The following is a 10,434-nucleotide window of genomic DNA, read 5'->3' on the forward strand; positions in this document are numbered from 1 at the left end:
CTCGATATGCTCCTCAAAATCCGATTCGCGCGAATTCTTCCCCCAACTAGCGAAGAGATCTTGGCAGAGTTGCCACGTGAAATTGAGCACCATTTTGCAAAAAAAATAGCCCGCTTATTTCTCAAAAAGAAATGGAAAACATGCTCAATATCATTTGATTGAGCACCCGTGTAACGTCGCCCTATATTCCAATTCCACGACAGACAATCGATGTGTATCAATGATGTCAAAAGGGCGGTAATAGTATTTGGGGGAGGCACAGGAATTGCATAAATACTCCCGGTAGAGTAAATTTTATTTGTCTGTTCTCCAGAGGTTACTGTACAATTTATAAATATAACAACAAATTGTAACAACAACAAAGGGGAGGGGGGAAAACGATCGGTGTACAAATCAACGAGGGAAAAAAAAAACTGTTTTCTAGAAGGAAACAAAAAAAAAAAGGCTATGCATTACCCAAGTTACCTCAGTTACAGATGCCTCGAGTCTTCTGCTGCCTAACTTTGCAGGACACTGGACCAAGAAGATCGCGGCGTGCCTTTTGTTTTCATTAAAAGAGTTGGTTTGATATTTACTTCATAATCTTCCAACTGCAAGCTCAAGGAATCGCTGTCGCACAATGTTAGCGCTAATGATTGACCAACAGTTTTTGTATAGTCATCCTGAAGGCTGATGTAGTCAGTAAGTTCTCCTTCAAGATCATCACTCAGATCACGTTGCCCTGGAATAACTACGATTCCAGCTTCAGAAACATTAATCGGAACAGAAGCAAAGTAACGCCCTCTGCTGTTACTATTACTCTGATCTCCAGATCTCTTCCTTTTCTTTCCCTTTTGTTTTTCGGGATGATGAAGCTTGCATCTGGTTCCTTTCGTACAGGTGCCCGTTGCTTGAAAAGTAGGACAGATACAACTGTGCTTCTTCCTACACTGATCATACATGAGCAAGCGAGTATTAGTCTCCGGTCATTTATGCACACAAATTTTTCGAAGAACAGTCAGCAGAGCCTATAGTACAGAAAAGATTATAATTAAATAAACAAGATTACACTTAGCAGTATTACTCCATTAGGATTAGCAATCCAACACAAACAGTGCAACAGGCTGCAACTGACTAGTCAATATGAAATTCTACTCAATGAACCCAAGTTGACATTAGAACCCTATGGCCTATACCCTACATAAATACAATGAACCACCGGATCATATCCATATTCTGCTAGTTGAAATGGAAATTCTAGCAAAATGAGGAACAAATTAAATATTCAATATTATCCAGAAAACAAAATTAATTATGTTGGTTAATACCTCATTCCCATCAGCACAATAACCCTTGAGAAATCCTTCACAAACAGAAGCCTTAGGGTTCACATTGACATGTCTATATGGGCAATTTCGGTTTGTGCATAAGCCTGCCATGAAAGTCGTCAGAATTATAACTTCCTTTGGAAGGAAAAAGACGAATTATATCAAAGATTACTTTCTAATAACCTTGCAGAAAATAAGAACAATCTGGCATTCTCTCTGGTATAACCTGCACAAGTGATTAACTTCAGTTTAGAGACAAGGAGTAAATGCAGTAGATAACATTCAAGGTCTTGGACTTGCTGCTATAACAAAACCTTATGAGTCAATTTGCAGCTGGGAGTAGAACATAAACCATTCAGGAACTTAGTACAGACAGCAATTTTTGAGGGATCATGAACATAAGGGCATTTCCCACCCTCCTTGTTACATTTCCCAAATCTTGTAAAAAACTGACAATACTTCTGCTTTCGAGCCAACCGTTGCCTGGCAGTATGCAAGCTCCATCTAACTTTTTCATTTGCCAATTTTCGAGTTCGTTTTTTTGGGTCTCTGATAAGCTGATTACCATTTCCAATTCGGACATATCTGTGAAAATTGATTCAGCATAGCAAGATCAATAACACTGCAGGACTTGGCATTATACAAATATTTTCCCTTTGGCTGCTTTTAAGCTAAGACAACCAACACTGACGAAATTCAAAATACTATAGGTATAAAAGCCAGTGCATAATAAGAGGGAACATACTCATCATTTCCAATCACCAATCTCCTAGGAATGTAAGCTCTTTTCACAACCAAGCCCGAATCAGCAGTGGCAGACGACAGGGATTCATCATCTACAAAAAGAATTGTAAGTGAAACATTGTAAGACCAAGTAATAGGATCTATTAACTGCTAGAGAAAAACAGCAGACTTATCCACAGAATATAATGACAAAAGAATGGGAAGCTGAACAGAAATGGAAGAACATTCATAATGGTCAATCCCATATTGGAAACAAAAGAAAGCTTAATGATTCCACACCTCACATTGCATAAACAAGAAATCAACTACAAACAAACTAAATGGTGTGGAGTATTTTACATAAGATAAGCAATAAAAAAATTGAGAACATTTCAAGAATATACAGGCAGGGCATATGTACACAGCCATGACAACATATGGGGTGAGTAATTCCAAATTTTGAACCCATGACCAACAAGTCACAAGGCATCAAGGCTTATATGTTTGGATTTTTCTTTCTGCACCTTTACCATCATATAGACATTAAAATAAAAAAGGGTAGCCCAGTGCACAAGCATTCCACATTAACGGAGGGTCCAGAAAAGGGTCATACCCAAAGGGTATAATGTACACAGCCTAACCTGTTAATTACATCAGTGGCTGTTTACACGGATTGAACCCGTGACCTTAAGGTCATACAGAGATAACACAACCATTGCTCCAAGGCTCCACTTCTATAGTATAGACATTAAGTTAATCAAAATGAGTCATAATGCTAACAGGTAATTCACTGCAAATGTTCAACTAGGGAACACATCTTTGGGAGAGGAAATAGGTCAGAGTCTTTTAGACATGCCTCGCCTATAATGCTATTTCAAAGGCTATTCATTATTGAAGTTGAAAAGAAACTAGCAAGCATTGCTTAGCTGATGCAATTAAATTTTTTGTTCTAAGGAGCATCCATCATCCTTTCATTCAGTTCTTAATCTATCCCACAATGTTTTTTCATTGTGCTTAGAAGAATCTTGAAAACTGTCATACCACAATTTGTCCTTCAGCAGTCTGAGGCACCGTATTTCCAAATTACGGTTTTCATCATTCATGGCTTCAACAAAAGCCAGACAGCTTAAATATGATTCTTGGTCCCTATAAATATAGGTCATTTTGATTTTAATCTCTCTTTCCACTTCTCTCTTTCTTTTTTTGTGCTTTTAGTCTTCATCATTAATAGCTTCGATCATTATATTTCATTAAAAAATGATTTTAGTTTGTACAAATATAATAAGTGACCTATAAATATCCCTGCAAATGCTTCATTGAGCCTAGGGGCGTATCATGTTTTTGGTGGACTGAAAAGTATGAAAGGACACACAAGGTTCAAGTAAAATGGTTCTCACAGAAATCCTGACCACCTGAAATCCTCTGAAGTGTGCGCCTGGAAGGATCCATTTTGTAGCGAACTGAACCAATAGGGAATATACGTTCTACAAAATCAACCCATTACTTTCAGCCAGTAAGGAAAAACAAAGATAAATAGAACACAGAGCATAAATAAGCTTTAATAGCACGTTAAACAAATAGTCTGCAGCTTTATGATATGACAAACTCTCATGGAAAGAATGTTTCCTACTATTTGCATGGGAACCAACGCAAGCTGCACCTTTTTGCTCTCTCTTTTTCCTCTCTACTGCAGCAACAGCAAGTGTGGCCTCCTAAAATGATGATGAGAAACTGTTAAGTTCACTGACTAAGAAAGATCTATTTGCATAAAGTAAAATATACCAAAAGCCAAACTAACCTCATTAGCTTGCTTTGAGTTCTTCTCAATGGATTTGGACCATTTTAAACTAGACCCACCAACACTTAATACCTTGGATTTCCAAAGAGAAAACCCACGGGTTGACCTAGTGTAAACAGTATCCATCTTTCTGAAATGAAGCATTTTCTTACTAAAATAAAACAGAAATCAAAAGTTTGCAATTTTGGGCTGCTGGTTGCACACAACCCAAAGCAGGAGAAACAAAGCAAACATAAAGGAAGGAGTATCAAATGCTGAGTACCTAACTGCTGATAAGAAGGTACTATTGGAACATGAAGCAGAATTATGAACGACGCTTCTTAAATATGTTGGTCTTTTCCATGGAAATAACTGAGGCAAAACCCTTTGAGAATGCCATGAATTATGGCCATTTTTAGGTGACTTTTTGCCACATAATGTCCAGACTAATGAGGCTCTTAAAGATTTGAATGATCTCCCAGCAACTGAAAAGGATAAAGTTAAGTCTCAGCTCTAACCATGAATAAAGGGAAATAAAGCTATTATATGGAATAGCACCAACAGCTCAAAATTCCTCAGCCAACAGTGAGTCAAAGCAAGGGCTGGGAATGGAGAAATCACTCCACCATAAGCTCAAACGAATAGACTCAAGACATGCAGAGATATAGCATAAACACAAGCAAACAACGAAATAAAATAAAAAGCTCTAAAAGTTAGGCTCAGGACGTATAGAAAATTGTGAAGCTGATATTGGAAGAAAATGCCATTTATGCATTCATATATAAACATATAAAAGAAGAGATGAACACAAACAGAATTCTTGTAAAACAAGGGACACATTTCTAGCAGGTACAAACTAATGGATAGATGCATATAGCAAGCAGTTCAGTGTACTTTTAAATTATTATATTTTAAACAGCAAACAGTATTCAACTGAATACATGATATGCATCTACTGCAGCCCCAAGCCAAAAGTTATATATTTCCCAACGATGGTATGAGATTCAAAAGAGCAAAAATTATATGGATATGAATTAGGCAAAATAATAAGTTCTCCACCTATACCTTTATGTAACTGCCTCTTACTAAGCTTTCTGTTGCAAAGCACCTTACAAGACCCCTGACCATCAGAATCTAGAGTGGCTTTCGGCACTGCAACAGTCTGGTTCATATTCCTAACTAACTGATTTTTGCACCTCTTGTAGTAGCCTTCAGAGAAGGCTGTTTGGGACTTCTCATCACGAGAATTTGAAGTCGCTACCAACTGATTTGTTTTGGGCTTTGTATATACAATTCTCTTGGTGCTGAAAGAAGAAATGTGTCCATCATTGGCTTCAACTTGGTTCTCCAGCTTACTCAGTGGACTACTTTGATTATCAGGAGTTTCATACTGATTTGAATCATCTTTGGAAGAGTTTGGTGTATCATTGATATCTATCAGTTTTCTAGGATCTGATGCATTTTCATAGCAACCACTGGAAGGAGGTTCTACCAATGGGGAAGATATATTTTCCTCTGATAATGTGCCAATGGAAAGTGAAGGTTTTCTCTGACTCTGCTGAGGGACCTCTGCTACTCCTGTTTTCAAGGTCAGTTGATCTGACACATCAATCCTGCTCCCAGATCTGGTACTCTTTGATAATTCATCTAAGCTCAAAGGTGACTTATTTACAGAAGAGATCTGAGTAAAAGAAACTGTAGTAGGCTGTCTTACAAGACTGTTACCTTTACGAATGTAAGAGGTATTCTGAAAGTTTCCTTTCCTATCTAGAATTTGCCTTTTGGGAAGAAATTTTCCTGGCGAAAGCTTGTTTCCAGGTAAAGAACCTTGAGAATTATTACCAGAACGTCGCCAAGTTCGAGGATTTGAGAGATGGGTTGAAGAGGCAGATGTCTTTGAATTTGACTTTGAAATGATGAACGAACGACCCTTTTGAGTTTTTGGCATGGCACCTCCAAGGGTATTTTTGCTCCCATTTTCTGAAAAATAAGAAACTGGACCATTATTTGAAACCTTGGAGTTGACTTGGGATGATTGTCGCATTAGATTCCTCTCAACTGGGTTACTATGCCCAGTTGCATTAGCTGACTTCATAATCTTATTAGTATGCTGTATTGGTGAAGTACAAGTAGGCAAATCAGAACCATGTTCAACTGCAGATATATCCCCACAATTGTTTTCATCTTGGATTGATGTACAATTTAAATTCCCTCTCTCAGGTGCTTCCGATATCCCTTGAGAACACACATCTGATGGTGCTTCAGGTGCATCCTCCTCCAAATCACCATCGGAAGGATGGGACACAATGCTCTGTTGATGAATTAAACTGTCCTTCATATCTCCCTTATTATATCCAGACGCCAAAATGTCAGTTTGCATTTGAGTGCCATTTTCTTTGCATTCACCATCCAACAATGGGAACTGAATGTCCAAGTCCTCACGAAGTGAATAAGATGCAAAATCTGAGTTCTTTAATTCAAAATGGTCAGAACTCATGGTTTCATTATTTGCATATCTAGCGTCACAAGAACCTCCAACAAAATTGTCAGACAATTTCCTACTATCCTCTGAACATGACAATGATTGTGCACTAAACAGAACATCCATGCTTGACAATGCAACTTCTTTTTCGGGTGCTTGTTTATCACTGAAAGAAACAGGAAAATCCGCACAAGATTTGGATACCACAACTGCATCACTCAACTCAGAGGTAGTCGTGACTTTGATCCCTTTAGATAATAGTGAAAGATAATTTGCATCATCAATCTCATTATCTCTAACACAAAGCTCAGCCTCTGAAAGCTCCTTTTTCCCATGTAAAGTAATGATCCCATTCAAGCACGATTCCAGGTTAGAACCTAAGCTTTGAACAGATTGATCCAAAACTTCTGAACAACATGCATCCTTCACCTTCACACTTGAGGCAGTATCCCAATCATTTGCATGGCTAACTGAATTTACAGGTTTTGGAGAAATTCCCTCCATCTTTGAGTGCAAAAACTTTGAATGAGTCCTAGCTTTTCTCTTTTTCATATTGTTTGTATCCCCTTCACCAAATCCAACAGAAAGATTAGAACTTGAAAATGGCTCTTCCTTGCCACAATTCTCAGAAGATATGGCAGCGTAACTGGGGGAAACATCCTTCACAGCATCATTAGTGATGTCAGAACACTGACCAGCGGTACCATCTTCTAAATTGACCAGTCCACTATAAGAACCCTGTGTCACAGCAATAGCATTTTGTATGCAATCTGTACCAGAGTGAATCTTAATTTTTCCTGAATTTGAAGGGGCAGACATTGCGCTGCTTGATGCAGGGTTGATCACGTCTGGATTTTCTTCCAAAATAGCATACTTGGTGATAATAGTAGGGACCATAAGTCCAAAACCAGATTCACCAGTAAGACCACATTCAGTAACTGTAAGCTTCTCTGTAGATCCTTTAAGATCACCAGAAATTAGGCCATAAACGCTACTAGCAGAGTTATCTGTATTAGTGCGATCTGACTTACCAATATTGTCAGCTGAACTAAGAACGCTGTCATCTACTACATCTATAACAAACCCATTCTGTGGACATCTTACATTTGAATAATTCTCACATGATTGAGACTCTTGATTCTGACATAGCTGTTTAATATCACAACCCACATCATTGATTTTGGAAGTACTTCCATTTAATAATTCAGGAACCATGTTAGTATCTGGCATTCTACGCAAGTCATGGACAGAATTATTTGCATCTAAACACTCAGAATCAATCTTTTTAGCTTCACCAGTAGAAGCACAAGATTGAGAATTTGGAATGTTAAGACCACTTTCAAACCTGGCGGCTCCTTTCTGAGTATCTGAATCTTCATCAGTTTCACATTCTCGTGACCTGGAATGTGGCCCCAAACTCAGCAGGGTTAGATCTCCATTTCTATCTTCAAGCAATTGATTCCGATCCTTTGATAAATTGTATGAACTATGGCCAGGCATTGACATCTTGTCTACAGTGATGTTTTTCTGCTCCAGACAAGGTTCAACTTTGTTGGGAACAGAGACAGATGAAGAACTAGGTATGACTCGATCAGGTTGCACACATCCATGAACCTTATTCGCTGATCGTGAATTTGACATTGTAGATTTTGGATTTCCAACAACTTTCTTCACTACTCTCTTGACAACTTTTTTCTTCTTGACAACCCTTGGGGAGGACTTACCAGAGTGAATTTTGGTACTTCCACCTGCAACCTCATTTTTCACACTATCAGTCTCACGGGTGCAAGGTTGAGAACAAGGATTAACAACATTATTCTGTAAGCTTAAATCATTCACAGATCCAGAGCAGTCATTCACTTTGCATGATGAGCTATTCAAAGTTACAACATCCCTAGATACTTTTGCAGCTTCCAAACCAGAACAATCACTATCGGATACTGAAACCTTTTTTCTCTTTTCTGAGGGAGTTAAATCAGCATCAGAGACAGAATTCATATTTGTATCAGTAACAACAGTCGAAGTCGAAGCGGTCACAATAGCCTTCGCAACCAGGGAATTTGATTCAAAAGAGATATCAAGCTCCACAGGACTTCCTTCCCTTTCTTCTTGTTTCATCCCATGACCTACATGCCCACACTGCTCCTTGCCCCTGAAATCATTAGTGTTAGACTCAGCAGAATAACCAGCATTCCGTAATTGTTCAATCTCACGATTCCTATAACTTGGTTTTGCATTCTGGATCCTAAGAAGAGCACTCTTCTTTTGAACCTGTTTCTTTAGAGAAGGTCGCCATAATTCATGACCAAACTCCCTGTTGTTCCCTCTGCCACTATATCTACCCGATTCCCATCCATATTCCTCACGCGTCCCAACGCGAAAATCATCATCAACATTCTTAGCAAAACCAATCTCGCCGGTCCCCAATTCGAACCGTGAATCAGGCAACTCCTTAGGTCCCCTCCTCTCATTCAACCACCTCTTGCCTTCGCCATGCCCATCTCTTCTTCCAACCCTGGGAATCTTATCCTCGAATTCCACACTATACCCGCGAACATACCCCCCGGGTTTCAAATCAATATTAATCTCCCTTGACATCGCCGGTGGCGCCCTGCCGAAGCCTCCGTTGGGCAAGTCGTGTCTGGGTGGCAAATCCCCAACGCCGCGGCGGTGGTAATTGTGGTAATTAGCATCATTACCGCTGCCGCAACCAAACTCCTCATCCTTCCTAGGGTTACCCTCATACTCATACTCAAGTCTCCACCTGGAGCGATCGGGATCGTATCGAATCTTTTCGGCCGGATATGCCGAGGGCGGCAGCGAGACCCCTTCACGGTGTTGGCGCAATTCACTGTCAAGATCAACGGGGGTATAATTCCTCGGAAGGAGACAGTCGGGAGCGATCCTACGGCCAGGGTTAGGGTCCCAGCGTGTTTCAGTGTCGAAACGAGGAAAATTGCGGCGGGGGAAAGGATCGCCCGGGAGGATTCGGCTGGCAATCCTGGGGGATTGGGAAAATGGCTGATTGTGGTTGTTGGAGATTGGGTGTTCTTCTTGGAAGGGACGATTAGGGTAGTTAGGGGAATTGAATTGGGGGAATTGGTTTTGATGGGATGGCGGGTGGTTGTTATTGGGGGCATAAGGAGGCGGAGGAGGAGGTGTGCGGATGGTGCGATAGCGGAGGGGTTGTGCTTGGGGAGGAGTGGTGTTGTTGTCGTCGTTGTTGTGATCATGGTGGCTGTGGTGGTGGTGGTGGACGTAGTGGGAGTGGTGTTGGTCCATGACAGTTGATAAAGGATGGTAGTGGTACTCTGCGACCAAGTGGGGGATTGGTGGCGGCGGAGATTGGATCGATATCACCCTGCGTGTGTTAGTTAACTTGCAAGGCTCTCCTTTGCTGGATCCAACAACGGCGTTTCCGTGATTTTTGTTTGGAATTGTCGCTCCGGCTGCTTCGGCTGCTTCAGAGTGAATAATTATACAGTAGCCCCACACATCTAAATCTTTTGGCAATTAAATTCAATGAAATTGACTCAAATCTAACAAAACTTGATGTGCGTTCAAAATCAAGCCGTGTTTTTTTATTTCGTATTTTTCCCGTATGCCTCCTTCTATTAATGTTACTATTTCTATTTTTTTTCTCTTCTTTTTCATATATTATTATAGTTATTTTTTTAATTTTTATAATTTTTTTGTTTTATTTTTTAAAAAAGAATAAAACAAAAAATATAAAAGAATGAAATAAATAAGAATAAATAAAAAATAAAAGATGAGATAAAAAATGAAAAAGATTTTTAAATGGTACATAATTTATAAAAAAAAATAGTACTAAAATTCTTTAATAATAGCACATAATTTTTTTATTTTGACAAAATATAGAAATATTTTTTTAATTTTGTACTTTTTTATCTTATTATTCTTCTTCGTTTCTTTCTTCTTTTCTTTTCTCTTTTGCTCTTATTTTTTCTTTTAAGAACATTATTTCTTATATTAGACTTGAATGAACATGTCTATATCATATTATAATCTTATTTAGTTGAATAAATATAAGTTTACATTTATTGGATTGAATTTTTGTTAAAAATATAAATAGTACCAAAATTTGTTTAAAATAAATTGCATACTAAAAGAGCACGTTAACTCTA

General features: G+C 38.8%; 1 protein-coding gene across 1 annotated transcript; it reads right to left on the reverse strand.

Annotated features, from left to right (window-relative positions):
• Window positions 1-265: 265 nt before the first annotated feature.
• Window positions 266-9,492, reverse strand: LOC107461297 (uncharacterized; the record flags this gene model as incomplete). The annotated part of the gene is given in 10 exon segments (XM_016079781.3): window positions 266-929; window positions 1,308-1,411; window positions 1,491-1,533; window positions 1,622-1,892; window positions 2,053-2,143; window positions 3,428-3,514; window positions 3,661-3,742; window positions 3,829-3,958; window positions 4,091-4,292; window positions 4,873-9,492. Coding segments are annotated over 10 exon segments (5,457 nt in total). The 3' UTR covers window positions 266-497.
• Between the last annotated feature and the right edge of the window lie 942 nt (window positions 9,493-10,434).

The sequence above is a fragment of the Arachis duranensis genome, chromosome 8 (assembly GCF_000817695.3).
Source record: "Arachis duranensis cultivar V14167 chromosome 8, aradu.V14167.gnm2.J7QH, whole genome shotgun sequence".
Lineage (NCBI taxonomy): Eukaryota > Viridiplantae > Streptophyta > Magnoliopsida > Fabales > Fabaceae > Arachis > Arachis duranensis.